Below are 25,582 nucleotides of genomic sequence, written 5' to 3'. Positions count from 1 at the left end.
TCCGGTGACAAAAAGAACTAAAATCAAATAAGAATAGTCCGGTAATGATCTTGTGCATTATATACAATAAGTATTCCACGTCACTAATATTAATTTATACATTTCATTGAACAATATTCTAAAATAGGAAATAAGTCACTTGTAAGAAAAAAGATACTCCTATACTCGCGTCGTTGTCTCAGCCCGGAGGTGGTAAAAAAAGTGACACACGTCCCCTTCGTACCAACACATCTCTGCTTCTTCTTTCTTCTTATATGGCACTAACGTTCCTAGAGGAACTTCGCCGTCTCAACGTAGTATTACTTGCGTCACTTTTATTAGTAATTAGTTGAGATTTCTATGCCAAATAATACGCCTTGAATGCATTCTGAGTGGCAAGCTCCAGAATACGCGAGACCACGGTGAAAGTCGGAGAAAATCTCTTTGACGAAAAATTTACCCGTACCCCTGGCATACCAACACATGCAATACGCTAAACGATGACAAACGACGAATAACGAAGCTAGAGAGAATCGTAGAGTCGTAGAGTTGATGTTATCTGAGGAATGGACGAATAAATGATGTCTCGGTCTCACAGACCTATGCGCAAGTATAGGAGGGTTAATCACACTGCCAAGCAGTTTTGCGACGATTTGTATCATAAAATAAATCAATTATTGTTTTACAGTAATGTTCGAGTGGTGCTCCGATGATTGGTTAGCTCATGGTTTATTCTCCCATTTTATGAACTACTAATATTACAACTTAATATTACACGATGATTTGAAGGAAAATCTGTTTCTCATGCGTTGGAATTAGTAAAAAAAATCATTTCAGATAAAATAAAAAGGTTTGACAGGATCCGATTTTCGTCCAGTTTTTTTACGAGCACCCCACAAGTTTTTTGAAAAATATTAATGGCAACCCTGATGAACAATGGAAAAAAAAATAGAGAGGGCTATGTGCAAACCTCGACTGCATTGTTGGCGTAGGACTACGAAATTATTTTATTCAATTCGTTTGTTTATACTTCGGATTTTGTTTCGGTATGTATCGACACTTTAGTAGTAAATTTTGGTAACCCTGAAAAGAGCCGTTGAAGATGGTGATTGATGATTCAGTCTTGCCTACGCGCGAATAATACACAAGTCGGTCGTTTGTCGCAATTTATTTCTCTGTGTCAATGGTCCTTTTCGTATTAGACACAATCTCACTCACAACCAGACGGCAAATGCAAATCGACAACTGACGTTGTCAGTCAATCAAATCCTGATCAAAATGGTCCTCACATCTAATTCTTATTCTCATTTTTTCAACAGTGCGCAAACGGGAACCGACCGAATTACAACTGTTACCGCGGGATCGCTTGGGACAGCTCCCAACATATGTTTAGACACATTTGAATACGCAACAAGGAAGGGGCACTCATGCGAGTGAGCAAATTTGTGAGTCAATTCGCGGAAGCCAAGTAGTGTTCGCTGGTTTGCATTTTACGCTCGCCCGTGACGTGACGTGACACCACTGGAATACACGAGGGGTGAGGAGGTGGACACGGGATTGGAATCCTCCCGCACGCGGAACACGGTGTTCGTTATTTATGCATTCCAAGCTATTTCGCATTCTTCAACCGCTGCTCCGGCTCCCGTTCGCATGGATATTTGAATAATGCAGACGTTCCTTACTTTTTCACGCTTCCGCTTGCACTTTTCCTCCCACGAATGGTTTTCTTTGAGCTTGAGCAAGTACAAAAACACATATACCGTTTTGACTACTTGACGGTGGTGGGAGTGGCGGACAGGCCGGGGTGGGGAATGAAATCGTATGAATAAGGATAAGCAATCAGATCAGCGAAATGGAACATAAAATCACGCTTTGTATGAGCTTCACTGTCGATCAGAAGTTGTACATCCCGAAGGAAATGACAGTGGGCTTGATATCATGTGTTGTTTCCTATTAGATAAAATCACTTCTCGAAATTGTCAATGATATATAAGGAAGAGTTTTTTGCCCGATTCTCTGGATGTTCTTTTTTCTATAGAAGAAGGTAACTTCTCTTCGTCTTCGATCGAAAAAACGAAGCTGAAGTGGAAGTTTCCTTTCTTGCTCCAGTGCAGAATTATACACGCTTCCTGGGAGCAGCAGTGATAGCACACAAGCGGTCGGGATTACGGCTTAGCTATTTCTCATCGAACGCTGCCATCGGCATGCTTTCGCCTCCTTCCGGCTCGGAGATTAATTCCTACTTTGATCTACAGTATACGTCAAGAGACTGGCAGTTGGAATGATAATTTATTATCCAATCAAGATTGGGCTCTCCGGACGTCACAAAACCACTCAGGGAATTCTTGTTAAAAAATGACGTTTTTCCCGCCATCACACGATGGCAGAGACGTCGAAAACAATAGTGATTGGAAAATTCGAATGGAATCGTGTTTTCCTCCCCAATGGGACAAAACAAATGAGAGAGGAAAATGCCATGGTACCGTGCGGGGGCGAGATAGGCCTACAGGCTAACAAGTGGATTGGCCGAAAGTACACACTCGTGATTATCCTCCGGCACGAAGCAGGCGAAAATGGAAAGCGCATCAATTTTCAAGGATTAGTAGAAAGTGAACGAGTCGACGGGTTTCCGCTCCGATGGGCTGCCTCCGATGCCAATCGATGGTTTTGTTTTTTTCAACCACCACCAACATCACCATTCGAGCGCTGAACTAGTTCCGCTCTGCCAAATTCGAGAGCTAAGGCGCAATAAATCACAACAACTCACTTGAGTCAAGTTTGTGCGCCTAATTGGCATCTGATTTCGTGGAAATTTCCTGTGCGAGGGTGATGACGCCTAGCTTCGGGAGAAAATCGATTCAGCGTTGAACTTTTCCAGTGCAACATCCTGTCTCATTACAGTGTCACTTTTCTGACGTTCGAAAGAAGTCCATAAGTCACTTAGGTTATTTTGGGATTTCTTTTCGTTAGAATACCACCTCTTCATTCCATTTCGAGACTGTATTCCTTGAAACGTTTGCTGCCAATAAATAAAGCCTAGTTTCTTAACTCCGAACGATCTAAAGCTAGATTTGGTGATGGGGAATGTCAATCACATGCTGCCCGGGCATTTCTTCGAAAGCGCTCCGAATGTGTCTGCTTACGTGTGGTTGGTTTCGTGCTACGAAAAATACTGCCAGTTTTGGTTTGGTTGGCGTAGAGGTATGTGGTGCGCGCTCCATGCTCTAGAATGGGAGATCATCGGCCATTCGTAGCCCCTTGACGTAGTATCGCTGCTGGAGGGAATGTAGGATCGGACCCAGCGTGCTATCCAGGTAGGTTTTAAAATCGATGCATTTTTGTCTGAAAAAAAGTTTGTGTTAGCTTGGCGGATTTGGTTGCTGTCATGTCGCGGAGATGATTTACCGTGAATTGAGATCGTAGGAGCTTCCCCACAGGATGACTCCGCTGGATCCGAACTGCTTCATCGCATTGAGTGCGTTGATCCAATCGGACTGTAGATTAGAAGTAAATTGAAATAAAAAATGTTAAAATGTATAGAAAGAATTGGCAATTACTAGTTGAAAAAGTATTAGCGTCTGAACTTTTCGTCCAATCCAATATACAAATTGCATGTATGACAAAATTAGTTTTTTATCAGGTAAACTTTTTTTTGGGATGGGGATCGAACGCGAGAATCTCGGACACACCAAAATAATGCAATTTATTCATTTTATTATCAAAATGACAGTGTATTTAACAGTGTTAACAGTGTATTAAATCACAATAGGCGTTTGTTGGATAAAACCACTTGATCACATCATGGCTTCACTAGAAGAAGCGCGTCCTGGAACGATGCTACACACTCACGATCATAATCTACACCGAAAGTTAATTTTTAGCACATGGTATGGCATCCCTATTTATCACACTAACACTCCTATACTCGCGCATTGGTCTGTCGGACCGAGAAATCAATGATTCGTTCATGTCTCAGAAAATATCAACACTACGACTTTGCGATTCTCTCTAGCTTCGTTATTCGTCGTTCATCATCGTTTGGCGTATCGCATGTGTTGGTACCAATGGGACGTGTGTCACTTTTTTAACACTTTCGGTCTGACACACCGACGCGAGTATAGGAGTATCTTTTTTATTATATTCTAGAATATTGTTGAATGAAATGTATAAATTAATGTTAGTGGAGTGGAGTATTTATTAAATATAATGCGTAAGATCATTACCGGACTATTCTTATTTGATTTCAGTCCCTTTTGTAACTGGATTGAACGGATCCATATATTAACTATTCGAATTTCACTTGTGGAAGAATTGTAAACAGTAAACTGTAAACTAATCGGTAGCTTATGGTAATTTTTAACAGTTACAGTTTCGGGGATATTTTTTTTTATAATGGACAATATCGACAAGAAAATAAGAAAAAGAAAAGGAAGTTCCTAGAAATCCTTTTATATCATCTTTTTATGCCCCATCTAAAAAAAGGGATTAATTCTTAGTTTACCAAGAAAACAGAGACAAAGAATATTAGAAATATGCAAATTTTATATTCCAGAACCTTTATCATCTGGTAATTATCCAGAAGGTCGTTATACATTCTTCTCTTCGGTAAAAGACCCGAAAAACACGCAACAACTGCATCAAATGTAAAAAATATGTTTGTTTCGAGGATGCAGTTATGCTATGTTCTGATTTTTACTCCAATGAAACCACAATCGATTAATACGTTTTTATGTTATTTTATAGCTCTTTATACTTCAATGAATTATATTCAGTTGCTTACTTTTAATTGATAACAGTGAAAAATTCGAATTTCGTTATTTGGGTTGGAGTATCATAAATTACTGTATTTTGAGGAGGCTGAATTGGATGGCTATTAGAACATAATAAAGACGAAGAAAACATATGTTTTGGAGTTATTTCATTCAATCATATTCTCTTCTTCAAATAAATTTCAATAAAGCCTGAAAAATACACAATGGCAACATTACAGAGAAGTTCAATTTTCGGTCTGTGACACCGTGCGCGAGTATACGTGTTATGATTTTGCACGCAAGTACAGGAGGGTTAAATGAGCTGAAAAATAACAGAAAATGTTCTACTCCCCAATACATGTATATCATTTGTATAATATATATGCTAGAGCCAATATGAGCGAACGAAACAGGAGACACATTTAAATGAAGGCATATGGAAGCTTTTCGTATAGTTTGCCAAATACACAATCCAGACAGAGAAAGATATATTCTCGTTCATGTTCTTCTTTATACTCTTGAAAAACATTTTCCAACTTCATTTTATGATGAGGTGTAATATTATCCCGCTTCTATATAACAGCACTGGCAGCTATGTGGATAGCGTGATCGTGTGAACTAGCTTTGCATTTCAGCCGGCCTTGGTTCGATCCCCATTGACGTCGCATGAATTTATTTTTGGCACAATCCCAAATGAAATGAGAAAAGAAAACAGAAAGAGATGTCTGCTCGCATACAAACAAACTATTTCTAAGCTTTTAAAACAGCTCATCATTTGCGCATTTGACCCTCCAGCACACGAAATGGCTTCATTTCTGCTAAAGATGAAATGTTTTCTGCCAAAGCTAGTTTGGGTGTAGAGCTATATGCTGTTGAAATATCCCAAATCTACGGTGTGTAATGTCCTAGATCATCGACAAAAAAGTCTAAAGTTTTTGACGTAGAAACAGGTCACGTTTTTATGAAATAAAGTTAACGTTAATAACTATTTTTGCCGCGAACGGATTTACATACTAAACGAATCGGAAATTCCGTAAGATTTGTTTAATATGCTATACATTAGAATCCACTAGTTTGTAAATGGTTAAAATTCATGAAAACATTTGTTCTGTCCATTTGTGTGCTTTCCCGAACAGAGCTGTCAATAACGAGCAACTTATCGACGACGAACGGAGGGGAAATCATAGGATTTAGAGTCTCCGTGAACAAAGAAAAAGCAGAAGAATGAAGGGGAATACTTGCCTAGAGTATAAACAGTGGATCTTGCTGAGGCAAACTTTCATTCGGCATCGGACTGTTGAGCAATCCAGTTTACTTTGTTTTCGCTGCGCTTCAATCTAAGATTGGACTCCACGAATGGTAATCCAACTTGGATATCGTCGTTTGGTTTTTCTGTTCGTTTTTCGCGTTATTCTTATCGTGTGTTTTTCTTTCGCGTCATAAATTGGACGCTTCGCGTAGTGTGTGATGAGCAAAAAGAAGAGGAAGGCAGGCTCGAGCCCTGCAAAAAGCGAACGCATTGCCAGGGGCAATAAAATTTCGAGGCAAGCGTCATCTAATGATGCACGCGATGTTGGTGTAGTGAAAGGCGCTCGCACTGAACCGAGCCTTCGCGAGTGTGACACCGCATCGAACAACAGCGAAGAAGGCGATTTCGGCGCGTCGGTCGAAAATGAAGGTGGTCGCTCTTGACAAACTCATCAGCGAATTCGCATCGATGGGTGCTACAGCAGAGTACAAGCTGTGTGGCATAATTTAGTCTTTTTCCAAGCAGTTAACATCGTTTGTTTTCCGTCATCATAAGGGTTTCGTTGGTGCCTTTGAGAATGCATCAATGCATTAAACTGACGTTATGGCGAAGCAGGCGTTAAGGTTGTGCACCAAAAAATTATTTGAGGAATACCAAGCATATTGAATGTCTTACTGGAATGTTATTAGTTATTTGGGTTCGCGTGCCAGTCGCAAAACTGCCTTCAACTAGGATTGCATTTGCGCTAATATTGATCATAATGAAGCATTGCTACTGTTTTCGACGTCGTTATTATCAAAATGAGTTTATTTCGCTTGTTGTCACCAAGAAAGTAAATGTCGTTCTGGAATGTTGTATGTGATTAGGTTTCGCTTGCCAGTAGCAAAACTTCCTCACCTGGATTTGAGAGCTGTGCTTCTCTCGAGCATGAGAAAGTAATGTAACTTTTTTCGAAGCCAGTAATATTAACAGAAGTATTTCTTTTGAGAATAGCGCAAAATGATGAGAAGTATTTATATTCCTAGTAGTTTCAAGCCACCAATGTATGGCTCTGTATGAATGCTATGGCGAACGCTTGTTTGGCGCTTGGTTTACGTTGTACGAACGATGCACCTCTAATCGCACCTCTATCCTTTGAGGCAATACTAAATAACATGTAGCATGATATTTGATACTTGCACCCTAACTTACGTATAGTTTAGCTTGTTTTATTTTTATTTTAAAGGGTTTAAACTACAAAGTTCATTCGCTTCTGGAAAAAGGCCAATCAATCAATGAAGGGTCGTGGGATAGAACCCACAATCGTTCGCATGGTAATGAAACTCAGGTAAGCTAAAAAAACGTTTTTATTCAAAACTAGCTGACCCAGCAATCTTCATTCCGCCTAAAATTTATTTTTCGTTATCACATCCACGTTTTCTCACCAAGCGCTGTTCATGGGTCCAATCGCAGAATCATTCATTGATTGATTTTCTAATCTACCCTTTGAAAATTAACTTTTACTATAAAATTCCTAGTACATCTACCAAAACTCGACATTATAATATCAGTTTATTTTCAGACACAATTCTCGATCAAGATTTTTCAACCACTTGCAAATAACCGGTTCCTCCGTTACGTTACATGCTAAATTTGGTTTTATTTGACTGATTAAATCTCGAGTAATGCGAATTGGTGGTTCATTTGTATGGCAGAACCAGCCACCCCTCCTTCCCCTTAAGAGAGGGGGAAGGAGTATCTAATCACCATAGATCCATTTATTGCACCCTAAAACCTCCACATGCCAAATTTCATTTCATTTGTTCGATTAATTCTCGAGTAATGCAGAAATTTGTGAATGGCAGCCCTCTCTTAGAGAGGGGGTGGAGTGTCTCACTACCGTTAAAAATATTAATTGCACACTCAAACCTCCATATGCCTAATTTGGTTTCATTTGCTTGATTAATTCTCGAGTAATGCAGAAATATGTGTTTCATTTGTATTGCAGCCCCCCCTTAGAGAGGGGGGAGGGATTTCAAACTATCATGAAAACCTTTCCCGGCCCCAAAAACCCCTACTTACCAATTTTAATGTCGATCGGTTCTGTAGTTTCCGAGTCCATTCTTATATCATATTCTTATATCAGACAGACAGAAAGACAGAAAGACAGAAAGACAGAAAGACAGAAAGACAGAAAGACAGAAAGACAGAAAGACAGAAAGACAGAAAGACAGAAAGACAGAAAGACAGAAAGACAGAAAGACAGAAAGACAGGAAGACAGAAAGACAGAAAGACAGAAAGACAGAAAGACAGAAAGACAGAAAGACAGAAAGACAGAAAGACAGAAAGACAGAAAGACAGAAAGACAGAAAGACAGAAAGACAGAAAGACAGAAAGACAGAGAGGCAGAAAGACAGAAAGACAGAAAGACAGAAAGACAGAAAGACAGAAAGACAGAAAGACAGAAAGACAGAAAGACAGAAAGACAGAAAGACAGAAAGACAGACAGACATCACTCCATTTTTATATAGGGGAAAAGGGGGGAATATGGACCACCTAAGCGAATCGTCTAATATTTCCAAATCAATACGGTCTAAATAAAAAATATCACATTGTCACTAAGCTACACTTGTTTTCTCTCAATCAATAATGTTTAATCATTATATCAAGCATTAAACTACCAAATATATCATAAAATAAAAGAGATGATTTTTGGACATTAAAATTTGATGCGGGGTGATTTGGTCCAGTGTGTGTTTCATCGAAAAAAACATACTTATGTTTATGTAAGGTATTTTGGGATAATGTTACAATCAGTAACAATGTTTTGGGATCGATACCAGGTGTCTTGGCTAGATTCCAGACCAAAAAAGTTGGATTGACACCATCTCGAATTCTGCATGAATCTTTTCACTGTTGGTCGAGCATTTTCAAACAGGTTCGATGCCTGGTCAAAAAAAATCCGTTTTTGATGGCCTGCGTTGCTCTTTAAAGCTCCTCCTTCTTCCAGCGTTGTGTGCCCATCCTCTTTTTGTAATTCAGCGGTATCTGGAATCAATTAGACCAAAGAAAAACCTCAAATCTGTAGGACCAATTCACCTCACACAACATGCATAAATTAAAATGCAATTAATTTTATTTATTGTTATCAAACTTACAGTTTCACTGCATCAAATTGTTCCTCTTCTGTAGGCGAACAGAACTTTACTGCACAATACACGAAAAGTTTGTTTAATCAGCGGGAAAAATCTTAAAACCACGATCGGAAAATTTAAATTTTTTGACAATCAAAGTGCTAGCTGTGTTCATGCTACCATTTCCTCTCACCTGTCGAATTTCACCAAAGTTTTTTTTTTACGTTAGTTACACACGGTTCATTAATGAAAGAAGATAACATTATAAAAAATCCAAGTTGAGCCGTACTTTTGAGATAATTGGGTGGTCCAAATCACCCCGTATGTCCAACTCACCCCGTGACAGATTGCGGCCGTTTGAAAAAAACAACTTTTCAGTAAGATTTATTTTTTTTCAAAATAGTAAATTTTTTTTATTGGTTCCTGTGATAGAGAGATGCATAAACTTTTTTCGCATCAAATAGAAATAAATCAGCCTAGTAGCAGCAAACCGTGCTGGAAACTCTTCAATTGTTGGCATTATTCACCGTTCTCGCGAAATTGTGTAAATATAATATTCTCATTATTGAAAAAATAATAGTATATAAGTTAACGACGAAACTGCAAACCCAACTTGGAAACAAACGCCAACCGCCCCAAGCGTGTATCTCGCTTCATCAGCAGCATCAAACCTCCCACGAATAAACATCCCGTCAGCAACGCGGCCAGCCAGCCAGCCAGCCGTTCAACTATCAACGAATAACGCACAATCAGATATTCCGTCAACAAGGTGTCATATTCCGCCAGCTACCCAACTATCGATGGAATGCGCAGCGAGACCGTTGTATGCTTAGTTTAGTAAACAAGATTAGGGAAGTTATAAAAAGGCTTCAACAATTTGAATAAAGAACATTATAGTAGTAAACGTCGAGGAACGTAGTCGAGTAGTTTTTTTAAAAACCCCGAAAGGCCATCAAAGGTCTTGATTGGCGCAGTCGTGCGGATTAATCTCGTGTTTTCGAATCGCAATCGAGCGCCCGCGAGTGAATATCGTGGACTTGAATTCGTTACCGAGAAAAATCCGCGAACCGAAAGATAACTTTAGTGAACCCCGAAGTGAAGTGTATTTCCAAAACGGACATTGAAACAGCAATATAAGTGTACTGGAGCTCTTGGATCCGAGCGAACATCGGAAATCAGGTAAGCTTTTCCCATTTTTTAGAAAACTAACACAAAATCAACTGTGAAAATATTAAAAATAAAAAAAATTAACGAAAAAAGTGATTAAGCGTTGTTAACAAGTGTCAAAATATATATTCAAATTATACAAAGCGAGAAAAAAAATTATTGATTGTGTTCTAGTGCTAAGGAAAAATTAAAAATAATTAAAATGAGCCATCTTCACCAACAAGTTGCCGATTTGCAACAAGAGTTGGCAAATCGAGATGAATTAATTCATCAATTAAGAGTTGAAGCGCAAGGCGCTGCCGAAGCTGTTAACGCAGCTCGAGCAGCACAAGCCGAACACGCAGCGCAAGCAGAACAAGCTGAACAAGCAGCGCAAGCCGCGAACGAAGCCGCCGCCGCCCAGGCAGCAGCAGCAAACAATGTAATTAGAGGACAACAAATTGAAAGTGTCCTCAAATCCCTACAAACACCGCAAATTCTCCGGGACCTACCGTCTTTTGACGGCAATCCCGTAAAACTTCACTCCTTCATACGATCAATCGAAAATCTCATCCCAATAATTGATTCTGTGCGAGGAACAAATATGCACACTATTTGGACCCAAGCCATTAGATCAAAAATTGTCGGTGATGCCGATAACGTTTTAGAACTATACGGCACAAATTTATTTTTTTTTTTTTTTATTAAATCGTTTATTTTTACAGGCTCAGTTACATAAGTTTAAAGGAGCCAAACTCCTATCTGTATTGTTACAAGTATATATATTCATTTTTCATTAATTCTAGTGTTAATGAAGTAGAGAACCGATTACTCGCGGTTTGCTCGAGTTTAGAAGGGTGACATTTTTTTCAGGAAAAGGAAGGGATATAAGGATATGTTGACAATGTTCACACTCACATTCATCATACTCAATTCTTAAGCCTATCTTACATCTAACATGTATTTACATTTCACCTTATTCTATTGTTAGTAAGAAGGGATTTAATTTCTCGCGAAGGAAAAGGAAAAGGAAAATATAAGGATATAAGGACAATCACACACGAAGATCGATAGCTTTTAGGAAGACATATATTTGGGACATGTAATCAAGGTCTAACCGAGCCAACACATCTCTCACCGGCACATTGGGCTGTCTTCCTCTGGCCCGAAGAGAGTTTTCTAAATTCGATCTGGCAACAAGATACACCTCGCACGACCAAACAACGTGTTCGATGTCGTGGTAACCTTGGCCACAAGCACAGATATTGCCATCGGCAAGATTAAAACGAAAGAGTAGCGCGTCTAACGAACAGTGATTGGACATGAGTCGAGAGAAGGTGCGAATAAAGTCCCGACTCAAGTCCAGACTTTTGAACCATGGTTTGAGGCTAACCTTAGGGATAATCGAGTGAAGCCACCGGCCCAATTCATCTTCGTTCCACTTACGTTGCCATTTAACGATGGTATTTTTACGGACTAAAGAATAAAATTCATTGAAGGCGATTTGACGCTGATAAATATCGCCTTCAATTGCACCTACCTTTGCCAATGAGTCAGCCCTCTCATTACCCGGAATTGAGCAATGTGAGGGGACCCAGACAAAGGTAATGACATAACAGCGTCTGGTTAAAGCACTCAAATTTTCTCGTATTCTCTCAAGGAAGTACGGCGAGTGCTTTTCCGGCCTCACTGAACGGATAGCTTCGACAGAGCTAAGACTATCCGTTACAATGTAATAGTGTTCAACAGGTCGTGAGGCGACGCTGTCCAGCGCCCAATGTATCGCTGCCAATTCAGCAATATACACTGAGCAAGGATTCTGAAGACTGTGGGAGGTGCTAAAAAATTCGTTGAACACTCCAAATCCTGTGGACTCATTCATAGAGGACCCATCAGTAAAGTACATATTATCACAATTGATACGCCCATATTTTGCATTGAAGATCGTAGGAACGATCCCCGATCGATGATAATCTGGAATTCCATGGATTTTCTCCTTCATGAACAGATCAAAATGTACAGAGGAATTGATGTAGTCAGGAAAACAAACACGGTTGGGAATATACGAAGAAGGATCAACCTGCATGGAGATGAATTCATGATATGAAGTCATGAATCCAGAATGAAAATTTAGCCCGATCAGCTGCTCAAAATTTCCGATCACCAATGGGTTCATGACCTTACACCGGATGAAGAACCGAAGAGATAATAAATTGAAGCGATCTTTTAGTGGGAGTAGGCCTGCCAAAACCTCGAGACTCATGGTATGCGTTGAGGGCATACATCCCAACGCGATACGGAGGCAAAGATACTGAATTCGCTCGAGTTTAATGAGGTGTGTTTTGGCAGCTGATTGAAAACAGAAACTGCCATACTCCATCACTGAGAGAATAGTTGTTCGATACAACATTATAAGATCTTCTGGATGGGCTCCCCACCAGGTGCCGGTAATTGTACGGAGAAAGTTTATTCTTTGTTGGCATTTTTTACTCAGATACCTAATATGGGCCCCCCAAGTACATTTGGAGTCGAACCAGACCCCAAGATACTTGAATGACATAGCATGAGTGATTGGTTTACCCAAAAGTTGAAGCTTTGGTTTTGCTGGTCTATGCTTCCTAGAAAAAACCACCATCTCTGTTTTCTCCGTGGAGAATTCGATCCCTAGCCCAATGGCCCAGGTTGAAAAATTGTTCAATGTATCTTGTAAGGGTTCTTGCAGGTCGGATTCTTTTGATCCTACGACAGACACTACTCCATCATCTGCAAGTTGTCTTAAGCTGCAATTTTGTGTAAGGCAATTGTCAATGTCGCTTACATAGAAGTTGTACAAAAGGGGGCTTAAACATGAGCCCTGAGGGAGGCCCATGTAAGAGACCCGACTTACTGCCGAATCTCCATGAGAAAAATTCAAATGTTTCTCACAAAGCAAGTTATATAACATATTATTCAATAGAGGCGGTAGACCCCGAGAGTGTAATTTGTCTGACAAAACCTCTATTGAAACAGAATCAAATGCCCCCTTTATGTCCAAGAATACTGAAGCCATTTGTTTTTTTTCGGCGTAAGCCATTTGAATTTCTGAAGAAAGCAACGCAAGACAATCATTCGTCCCCTTGCCCCTGCGGAACCCATATTGTGTATCTGAGAGTAAGCCATTCGTTTCAACCCAACGATCAAGGCGAAACAAGATCATTTTCTCCAACAATTTCCGTATACAAGACAGCATTGCTATTGGGCGGTACGAATTGAAGTCGGACGCGGGTTTTCCGGGTTTTTGAATAGCTATAATTCGCACTTGTCTCCAATCATCTGGAACAACATTATGCTCCAGAAACTGATTGAATAAATTCAACAAGCGATGTTTCGCCACATCAGGGAGGTTTTTCAGCAAGTTGAACTTAATTCTATCTGTTCCTGGAGCCGAATTGTTACAAGAAAGGAGAGCAAGAGAGAATTCTACCATCGAAAACTCGGAATCAAGATCGCACCTATCTTGTGGTATATCTCGAACAATTTTTTGCACAGGAACGGAATCGGGACAAACTTTCCGTGCAAATTTAAAAATCCATCGATGTGAATATTCTTCGCTTTCATTCGATGAAGAGCGATTTCTCATGTTTCGAGCCACTTTCCATAATTTTTTCATTGACGTTTCTCGTGACAAACCTCCCACGAAAGTTCGCCAATAAGCACGCTTTTTCCCTTTGATCAAGTTTTTAAATTGATTTTCAAGGTCCAAATACGTTTGAAAATTCTCAATGGTTCCACGTTTTCGAAAAGCTTTAAATGCGTTCGATTTATCCTGATAAAGCTTGGAACATTGGCTATCCCACCATGGATTGGGAGGCCTTCGACGAATAGTGGAGCCTGGGATGGGTTTCGTTTGAGCGCGAACCGCGCTGTCATATATCAAACGAGAAATGAAGTTATACTCCTCCAATGGAGGCAAACCATCTCTGGAATTGATGGCTAGAGCAATCGCGTCCGCATATTTTTTCCAGTCAATGTGTCTTGTGAGGTCATATGCCATGTTTATAGATTCAGAAGAATTCGACCCAATGGTGATGGAAATTTTGATTGGCAAGTGATCACTACCGTTGGGGTCCTGGATTACATTCCACTTGCAATCTAACGATAGTGAATTCGAGCAAAGCGAGAGGTCAAGAGCACTTGGGTTAGCAGGAGGTTTAGGTACACGTGTTGTTTCCCCAGTATTCAAAACGGTCATATTGAAGCTGTTACAAAGGTCATATATCAACGATGAACGATTGTCGTCGTACTGTTCCCCCCAGGCAGTTCCGTGAGAGTTGAAGTCTCCCAAGATCAATCGTGGCTCAGGAAGGAGTGAGCACATGTCAACAAGTTGCTTGCGGCTAACCGCAGCTCTCGGAGGCCAATACAAACTGACAATACAGAGGTCTTTGCCTCTGATGTTTGCATGACAAGCAACAACTTCGATCCCTCCAATAGGTGGAAGTTCAATTCTAAAAAATGGGTGGCACTTATTAATCCCCAATAGTACCCCTCCGTATCTGTCATCGCGGTCCAAACGTATTATATTAAAATCGTGGAAAGAGAGATCATTTTGAGAAGAGAGCCAGGTTTCGGACAGAGCAAAAACATCACAATTGAATTTATGAATTAGAAATTTGAAAGTATCCAATTTAGGGATAAGACTACGACAATTCCACTGTAAAACAGTGATATCTCCGACCTCTCTATTTAAATTAGACATCAAGAGAGATAATCATTGCAAGAAGGGGCCATGTTTGCATCAATTGCTGCAAAATTGTCTTTAACACTGGAAGCATTGAGATGACAATGGTTCTGATGGAGTCGGAAACGTTAAAACACGTGAAGATTTGATCCATAAGGTCAGTCAACTTTATAAATCCCGATTGGGAAGTTGAACTAGACGGAAAAACAGGGACAGTTGGGGTTTTTGATGTCCCCTCGAGTGCTGGGCCATTCGAAGGTGAATTATTCCCGCGGAAACCAGGAGGAACCTGATTTTGCTTGTCCGCTGCACTCGATTTTTTAGACATGCTAACAGGGGGTATAACCGGTGGGGCTTGTCCTTGAACTTTGGGAGTGGTCACATTTTTGCGCCGGGGATTCCCTTGGAAAATGAACGGTGTGCCCCCGTTAGCTGTGTCCGCTTCCATTTCGTCAACGGGCAACGTGGCGAAGACATTTTGAGTGTTGATTGATTGTTGTTGGGCAAGTGGAGAAGCGCCCTTTAAAATATCCGCAAAAGTGCGTTTTGAGCGTTCCTTCAAAGAGCGCTTCTGTTTCTCCCAGCGACTCTTGTAAGTTTCACAAGCTGAGAGCACGTGTGGGGATCCCCCGCAATATGGACACTTATGCTCAGTCGCACTGCAGGATTCCCCCACATGTTGCTCTCCGCAAGTTGCACAGCGCTCCTTGTTGGCACAATAATCTGAAGTGTGACCAACTGACTTGCATTTGTTGCAAGTCATGGGCTTTGGCACGAAGAGTCGCACAGGCAGTCTCAATTTGTCCACCATGACGTAGTCAGGGAGGGCCGAACCAGCAAAAGTTACTCGAAACGAGTCTGACGGCGTGAATTTCGTTTTTCCCTCTTCTTGGGATACTTTACCTAGTTGGCGACTGTCCAAAATTTTAACGCCCACCAAAGGGAGTCTTTTGAATTTACCAACTCCTTCTTTTATCAATTGGCACGTCAGACCCGTTTCAGTTACCACCCCCGAGATTTCTACGTCATGGGAGGGCACGTAGACACGATACTCTAGGGTGAACCTCTCGTCGATCACAATTGCATTTGCGTGTTTCCGATCACTCACGACAACACGCAGTTTGTTCGGCCTAACCTTAGAGATTTCGACCACGGAGGAATAAAATCTTGCCAGATCTTTCGAAACCTGAATGACATTAATAGATTTTCCTTTAGGTTTGGGCCGGAAAAAAACAACCCATGGACCAGCTCCAGGTGCATCGTCTGGATAGACCTTGACACGAGGAGAGGAAACAACTGAGGGGGAGGACGAGGTCGATTGTTGAGCGGGAGTGGGATCAGTAGGACTGGGAGGCAAGTTCGGGAGTTGAACGGAAGCGGGAGATGGAGGGGGCGAAGAGGAAAAGTTTGCCAATTTTCTTGAGGGGGGCTTGTTGAGGTTAATTAACTCTTTCTCTGAAGAGACATCTTCTGAGGGGGGAACGCGTTTGAGCGACTTCCCAGCCCCCGTTGTAGCTAGTGAGGAGGAAACAGTAGTTTCAATCTCCATTTCAACTTGACCTTCTGCCATTACGGCAGATATGAAATAAAATAATTTTGAATTCTTCTATCTTCCTAAACCTAATATATATATATATATTATACCTAAATCGCACACCAATGCGAATGAAATGAAACGGTGTCCCAATCGAACCGCGTGGCAATCGCTCGGTACAGCTGCAACGGTAAATCGCACCACCACACGATGATGGAATCGATGACGATGATAAAGCACACACAGCGATGATACGGCACACGCACCGCGCCCGCGGTGGAGAACTTCTTCCTCACGCTGGTTGTGATTGCTGCTCTTCTCACTCGCGCAATAAAGAGAACCCCGTTAGGGCGAAATAACTTCACCAGCCACTGATAACGGTATAATCTCCACTATATGATAGACGCGAACAAATTTGCGACCGATGTCTTCGGACTGCGCGAGCTGAATGGCACAAATTTAGAATGGAGAGAAATTAAATCGAATTTAATTACTCATTACAGCGACTGAAGAGATGAAATTTCTCTTACTAGAGATCTCTTTGGAATCAGTCAAATTGGATCAGTTGAGGATTTTTATGGGAAAATATCTCACATTGTATCATTGTTAGTAAATTTGCTGAATATAAACGAACTGAACGTGCAAGTAAAAACTGCCAAAAATTTATTTTACCAACAAATGGGTTTGAAAGTCTTTTTGTCAGGCTTGAAAGATCCATTAGGTCCAATTATACGTGCGCAAGCTCCCCGAAATATGAAAGAAGCTTTACGGCTATGCTTAGAAGAAAAGAATTATCATTTTGGGAAATATACTCCTAAACCTCAACCTCCACCAATTCCCTCGAAACCTAATTCACAATATCCACCAAACCATAATGCAAAATCTTTCCCTTCATATCCAATCCAATACAGAAAACCGTTCCCACAATTTCCCCCGAGACAAAACCATAACCCCTTCCAACAATACACACCGCGACCACAGCAGCAAAATTTCCAATACAAACCCAATCCATTTAACATTCAAAAACCCCAGAACACACTTCAATTTCCCCAAAATCAATTTGTAAACAAAAATGCATTTGCTCCAAGACATATACCACAACCAAGGCCAATACCTATGGAAGTTGATCCATCGATAAGATCGCGGCGAGTAAATTATATAAACAGGCCGAATTACCAAATTCCAGAAGAAAACGCTGAAAATAAAAATTATCCACTCGAGTTCAATGATCATGAATATGATCAGCAGCAATATTATTACGAACATACAGAAGAAGAAAATATGCCAGGGTCACAACAAAATCAAACTGATGATACTGCAGAAATGACGAACGAGCCGATAGCTGAACAACAAGACGATAACGAAACTGATGATTTGAATTTTCAGACGGTCGAATATTCATGGGCACCAACATAAATAATTTCATCCCATATATCGTACTTGAAACAACAAAAGGTCCCCTACGGTTCCTTATCGATACGGGAGCCAATAAAAATTACATCGATCCCAAGTACGTTAATATTGACAAATGCAAAATCACAGCACCAATGCGCATCCGAAATGTAAGCGGTACGCACAAAATAAATCGATATGCCAAACTTAATCCTTTCCCACAAATTAAGGGAATAGAAAAACAAACATTTTTCGTATTTCGGTTCCATTCATTTTTCGATGGACTAATTGGATATGAAACCTTGAAAAATGTAAAAGCAAATATTCTGACCGAAACTAACGAACTACAATTTCCCGATGGAAAAATTAAAATGTTTCGAAAATATCCAGATATCAAGAAGGTCCATCTAAATTCAAATGAAACTAAAATAATTAATCTCACAATAGATACCGAAAACGGAGACTTTTTTCTCGAAAGTGATTATTTCATTCAACCACAAGCAGTAATTCATTCCGGATTATACAGTATATCAGACAAAAACGCTCGTGTTGTGATTACAAATTATTCAAACGAGCCATGTTCGATTAATCTAGACAAAACATTTTTGACACCAGAGATCAACAATTTTGAAACAGGGCACAGAAGTGCATGTCCATCAGGCGAAGATATGCCAAACTTAATCCTTTCCCACAAATTAAGGGAATAGAAAAACAAACATTTTTCGTATTTCGGTTCCATTCATTTTTCGATGGACTAATTGGATATGAAACCTTGAAAAATGTAAAAGCAAATATTCTGACCGAAACTAACGAACTACAATTTCCCGATGGAAAAATTAAAATGTTTCGAAAATATCCAGATATCAAGAAGGTCCATCTAAATTCAAATGAAACTAAAATAATTAATCTCACAATAGATACCGAAAACGGAGACTTTTTTCTCGAAAGTGATTATTTCATTCAACCACAAGCAGTAATTCATTCCGGATTATACAGTATATCAGACAAAAACGCTCGTGTTGTGATTACAAATTATTCAAACGAGCCATGTTCGATTAATCTAGACAAAACATTTTTGACACCAGAGATCAACAATTTTGAAACAGGGCACAGAAGTGCATGTCCATCAGGCGAAGTCATGAAAAAATCCCTTTTTGAGCAACTTAGAGTTTCGCACTTAAATGATGAGGAGCGAAACAAACTTTTAAAATTAATTCATAAAAATGAGGATGTATTTTTCATTGAAGGCGAGAATCTTACTTTTACTAGTGCCATTAAGCATGAAATAAAAACAAAGGATGATTTGCCTATACATTCTAAATCATACCGTTACCCATTTTGTCATAGGGAAGAGGTACAGCGACAGATTTGCAAAATGCTTGAGCAGGGCATCATCCAACATTCCAGTAGTCCGTGGACGTCACCTGTGTGGATAGTCCCGAAAAAAATGGATGCTTCCGGACACAAAAAGTGGCGCCTAGTAATAGATTACAGAAAGGTGAATGAAAAAACGGTTGATGACCGTTATCCGATACCCAATATCACAGATGTTCTCGACAAGTTGGGACGTTGTATGTATTTCTCAACTTTAGATCTTGCTTCCGGCTTTCATCAAGTCGAAGTAGAGAAAAAGGATATTCCTAAAACTGCATTTAGTGTCGAAAACGGGCACTATGAGTTTTTGAGAATGCCGTTCGGGTTGAAAAATGCACCTTCCACGTTACAGCGCGTAATGGACAACGTGCTAAGGGAACATATTGGTGTCATCTGCCTCGTATACATGGATGACATCATCGTTTTTTCAACTAGCCTCACAGAGCATCTTGACAATTTGGCGAAAATATTTGCAACTCTTCAGAGACATAATTTGAAAATACAATTGGACAAGAGTGAGTTCCTTCATAAGGAAGTTGCTTTCTTGGGCCATATTGTAACGTCCGATGGAGTTAAACCAAATCCGGATAAAATTAATATCATTCGGAAATGGCCTATCCCAAAAAATGAAAAGGAACTTCGAGGTTTCCTAGGTATACTAGGTTACTAAAGAAAATTTATTCGAGATTTCGCTAAAATAGCAAAACCCCTCACAAATGCTTTAAGAAAAGGAGAATCGATTACACACTCAAAAGAATTTGTTACTACTTTTGAGAAATGTAAAACAATTCTCTCTGGAAGTGATATTTTACAATATCCTGATTTTTCAAAACCATTCATATTGACAACAGACGCTTCTAATTTCGCCATTGGAGCCGTTTTATCGCAAGGTCCTATTGGAAGCGATAAACCAGTAGCCTTTGCTTCCAGAACATTGAATAAGTCTGAAGAAAAGTACTCCACAATTGAAAAGGAGCTTCTAGCAGTGGTATGGGCGTGTAAATATTTCCGGCCATATCTTTATGGACGCAAATTCATTTTGTACACCGATCATAAACCCCTTACTTATGGTTTGAATTTAAAGGACACCAACAACAGATTAGTTCATTGGCGTCTCTCTTTAAGTGAATTTGATTACGAAATTAAGTATCGACCAGGAAAACAGAACACTGTTGCTGACAGTCTTTCTCGAATACGAAACGAATTGAATGTAAACGAAAATGATTCCTCTGATGACATAAGCATGCACTCAGCTGATACGGACGACTCTGAATTTATCAAATGTACAGAACTACCACTGAACACATTTAGTAACCAGATTGTTCTCAAAATTGGTCCAGATGAACCTGACAAATATGAACAAATTTTTCCAAAAGTATTCCGAAGAACAATAACTAAGGTTGGTTTTGGAGTCCCAATACTAATTAGGATATTCAAAGATTACATGGATCTAAGGCGCGTTAATTGCATACTTTGTCCAGAAAATTTGATAAACAGTATACAGATAGTATATAAAAATTATTTCAGCAGATGCAAATCATTCAAAATAGTTAATACCCAAAAATTTTTAATCGATTTAAAAACGCCGGAAGAACAAAATCTAGTGATTGAACAAACACACGAATCAGCTCACAGAGGTGTTTGGGAAAATAAAACACAAATTTCGAAACGTTATTTCTTTCCAAAAATGAAATTCAAAATTCAACAATTCATTAAAGTTTGTGAAGTATGCAATGTCAATAAATATGATAGACATCCATATAAAATTCATCTTGGTTCTACACCACACACTAAAAAACCCTTTGAAATAGTGCATATTGACATTTTTTTGAGTCAACCCTTTATATTCTTATCAGCAATTGACAAATTTTCCAGGATTGGAACATTAATTCCTATAAAATCAAGAACAATTACAGATATAAGGAAAGCCTTGCTCAAATTATTCTCCACATATGGTACACCTGGATTGATAGTAAGTGATAATGAATCGGCTTTACGTTCCGCAGAAATTAGAGGATTAGCTAGTAATTTGAATGTCCAGATGCATTTCGTGCCCGCGAATCATAGTGAAAGCAACGGACTGGTCGAAAGGTTTCACTCAACCATAGCTGAAATCTTTCGATGCATTAAACCTCAATACACAAATCTAAACAATAAAGAAATTTTCCTAATAGCTTGTACTCTTTACAACAATACAATACATTCAGCTACAAGATTGAAACCTAGAGAAATATTTTACGGTTTGAAAGATGGACACGAACGGCCTCTCGACATTGATTTAATGCTAGAAGAAAAGAACAAATTCTATGATGAGGTTATTTTGGCGAATGAAAGAACGCAAAATAAAAATCTAACCTACCACAATAAAGGTAGAGAAATACAACCTCCCATAGAAGAAAATAAAACAGTTTATAAACTGATTCAAGGACTAAAGAAAAATATTCAAGGACTAAAGAAAAATATCACCTGACCAAAGCTATTGAGGACAAAGGAAGAGTAATTCTCGATAGGTCTGGACGGGAAATTCATAAAGAGAATATTAAAAGAATATGAACTAATATCTTTTTCTATTTTCAGGATGGACGTTTCATTAATCATTATCCTACTGTTCCTTCCCTTTTCCCACAATAAATTTATCCAATTACACGATATCACAAATAATCCTGGAGCGCTAACTTTAAGAGAGGGCAGAATTCAAGAAGGATACAATAGACTACTTCACACAGTAGATTTGCAAGAATTAGGAGTCACAATTGAAATACTGGAAAATTTAATACTGAAGGTTAATAGTTCAACAGGTGATTTTTCTAGGCTTATTTATATCAAGTTTAAGGAAATTAATAATACATACAAAGCCCTTCTCCCAAACATTCAAAGAAACAAAAGATCAATCGAAACATTAGGCAGTGTTTTAAAATTTGTTACAGGCAATTTAGACGCTGAAGATTTACGACACATTAATTCAAACATAGATGCTATTAAAAGATCTGAAAACAAACTAATGGAACAAAATAATAAACAGATTGTAATGAACCAAGAATTCAAAAATCGTATACAAACATTGACTACCTCTCGATAACTGTGCTTTACCATGGACGCCATCTCATCATTAGCATCGACATCCCAAGGGTATCACCCATAATTTACGAAAGAATGATTATCGAAGAACTCCCAATCTTAAATAAAACCGTCAATATTGATCACCAAACAGTTCTAGTGCATTCCAACGAAACAATGGCAGTCTTAGCAGAGTTTGAACAAATAGCCAAAATCCATATTTATAAACGAAAACAATTGTTGAATATTACCAACGACTTGTGTGTTGCACCTTTAGTTCGAGGACGAAGTGGGAAATGCCCCTTCAAAGAAACACCACCCACAACAGAATATAAACTTCTGACTTATGGAACATTAGTAGTCAAAGCTACGCTAGAAAACGTTGTGATGAGCAGTACTTGTGGTATAAACCGAAAAGAACTCAAAGGCAACTACCTTATCATATTTCAAAATTGCTCTGTAATTATTCAGGACAGGCTATTCGAAAATCTAGAAATGCACTTCAACCACCCGATTATTTCACCTCTCGAAATAAATCAAATAGAAGAAACCTCATTAGAAAAATACTACAACACTTCATACTTACATGAAATGCACATTGAAAACAGAAAGCATTTGGATTCGCTGAAAATACACAATTTTTCATCGATTGGAGCAATGTTTGCCTTAACCATGATAATCATCCTTGTTACAATCTACAGAAGACGCAACGCGATAGCAACATTTTTTATAAGACGCACGGGACGTGCTTCTCTTGGGGATGGAGTAGTTAACGACGAAACTGCAAACCCAACTTGGAAACAAACGCCAACCGCCCCAAGCGTGTATCTCGCTTCATCAGCAGCATCAAACCTCCCACGAATAAACATCCCGTCAGCAACGCGGCCAGCCAGCCAGCCAGCCGTTCAACTATCAACGAATAACGCACAATCAGATATTCCGTCAACAAGGTGTCATATTCCGCCAGCTACCCAACTATCGATGGAATGCGCAGCGAGACCGTTGTATGCTTAGTTTAGTAAACAAGATTAGGGAAGTTATAAAAAGGCTTCAACAATTTGAATAAAGAGCATTATAGTAGTAAACGTCGAGGAACGTAGTCGAGTAGTTTTTTTAAAAACCCCGAAAGGCCATCAAAGGTCTTGATTTATATACAAATAAGGAAGTTAATGTTAATAAATTTTATAAAACCCTCTTTTTATGTGTATTTTTTTTTCATTAATACAACTTTTGTGACCTAATCAGTTATTTGCGTTCCTTAGTATTTTTTTCAAATATATCCAAACTCATCCACATCTTTGGCATATGCTCACAAAATTTGCTCCGCACTCAAACGGTTAATGACCGTGACCACGTAGGTGTCGTCCAAGTTGAACCCCTATTGAACTGATAGGAGCCAACATATCGAGTTCCCCACTGACATTTTCCCTTTGGGTTCTCCTGAATTGAGTTCCCCACTAACAGTTCTGCTTGTGATTTTCCTAACTATCTTAGCATCAATCAAGGTACTTGGCTGACTGTCACTAATGACCCTGGCCTAAAGACCATGGTTTCTTTGTGTGTGCTTGCTACTAACTAGTAACGAAAAAAACTTCTGGTAGTGAACATAATACCCACATGACATCTTGTGCGCGCGCTCCAATTTCGAGGGACGAGTATCGATTTTCTCTTCCTCGCCATTTTTTCAAGTGCAAGCATTGACACCGGGCTATTGCACATGAGCTTGGTTTTGGCTCTTTCTCTTCTCCTTAGTAAAATATTGAGATGGGTTCGAGAATGCTTCGTCGCATTTCGGTACGAGCGAGGTATACGAGTATGTGTCATATGCATATGAGAGAGCTCGCGAATCAATGATTTTACTAATCTAATCTTCCAAATGTTGGTTCAGAGCTGTTTGTTACATGGATTGGTATTTTACAAACGAGTTGTAAAAGTTGTCGAGGTAGAAAAAATTCGGAACCAATGGACAAGTGGATTCAGGGAAGTTAAGCGGAAATTATGACCTCCAACATTTCACCGTGGAAAAGTCCATGCAAAGAATCTGTCTTTTTTTTCGGTTTGGATGGGAATAGGCTGCAGATTTTAGTAACGATCCCTCATCATTTGAAAAGTAACGGTTGATACATCACGAAGTGTCTTTTACAATCTTTCGACAACGCTCCAACCATGTCATGCTCGAATGAAGGAGTTCACGTTTTGTTGAGAAAGTAAAATAAAAATATCTTTGAAATTATGTGGATAACATTCTTTTGCTGAGCATTCACACAATGTGACATTTTTGGGACTGTTTACTTGTTTTCGTTATTTCAACTCATCACTGGAATGCTTTTGAGCGACATAAATGTGATTGCAAAAAGGTGTCGTAAACTCGACGGAGATTTATGCGAACTTCGATGGGCTGATCAATGCCAATAAAGTTTCGTGGGATTCTGAAGAAAGCTTGAATGATAGATCGAGTCCATGAGTTCCTTGTACTAGCAGTCTGTGATTCGACATTTCGAAATTTGTGCTTGTTATTATCTATATTCAAGGTGCGATGTACTACTCGAAGTAGATTTTGCGCAGACCTATCTACAAACCAGGGGATTATTTCTCGATAACGTTGTAACAAGACACAATGCCCTGGTAATTTTTCTTGCTGTGGCTCTGACCATTGATGGGAATGGCGGATCCTTCGCAGGTCTCTATATTGATAGTTCAGGAATCGGATAAATCTATTACTGGGGTCTTAAGAAAAACCGTTTGGATACAACTTTCACTAGCGAAATAAAACACACAGGAATACTAACTAAATAAATGATGGTTTATTTTCGCGATGCTCCACATGCATATGTTGGATGTGGAATGAACAATAGTATGTGGATTAATTAGTGGACTGACACTAGGGTGCCAATGAAAATGGTCATCTCGAATTTCAAAAAGTTACCCAATAAAAAATGTTTATCCCCCCGAAAAAACACCCTATGCAAAATATCAGCTCAATCGGACTTAAGGGAGAGTAGCGCAAAGCGGTCAAAGTTTCAGATTTTTGAAAATGGAAAAATCACCCAAGGAAAAATCGGAAATCGGAGTTTAAAAAAAAAGTTGATGCCAAATATCTTAAATGTCGAAATTCCATTGTACAAGTATGAAGGATGAACGCTGATGGATGACGAATCGTACGTGCTGATGGATTTTGAACAGCTCTCATGCCTGAAATTATATAAAGCCACCGCTAGAGGAGATGTCCCCAGCAAATTTACATTTGCTTTCGCTGACAAACTTGA

The 25,582-nt window shown here is 39.4% G+C and overlaps 1 protein-coding gene across 11 annotated transcripts in view; it reads right to left on the bottom strand.

Annotated features, from left to right (window-relative positions):
* Positions 1-2,970: 2,970 nt before the first annotated feature.
* LOC129764893 (hyaluronidase-like) overlaps positions 2,971-25,582 on the bottom strand; it is an 86,095-nt gene continuing 63,483 nt past the window's right edge. For all 11 annotated transcript variants that reach the window (XM_055764504.1, XM_055764499.1, XM_055764508.1 and 8 more), the window contains 2 exons: positions 3,385-3,473; positions 2,971-3,321 (listed from right to left, as the gene is read on the bottom strand). In XM_055764504.1, the coding sequence (XP_055620479.1) occupies positions 3,204-3,321; positions 3,385-3,473 (207 nt within the window). In that variant the 3' untranslated portion in view covers positions 2,971-3,203. The remainder of the gene's footprint in view (positions 3,322-3,384; positions 3,474-25,582) is intronic.

Source organism: Toxorhynchites rutilus, chromosome 2 (assembly GCF_029784135.1).
Source record: "Toxorhynchites rutilus septentrionalis strain SRP chromosome 2, ASM2978413v1, whole genome shotgun sequence".
NCBI classification, from domain to species: Eukaryota; Metazoa; Arthropoda; class Insecta; order Diptera; family Culicidae; genus Toxorhynchites; species Toxorhynchites rutilus.
Note: the sequence above shows the minus strand (reverse complement) of the source record. Positions and strands in the feature narration are given on the sequence as shown.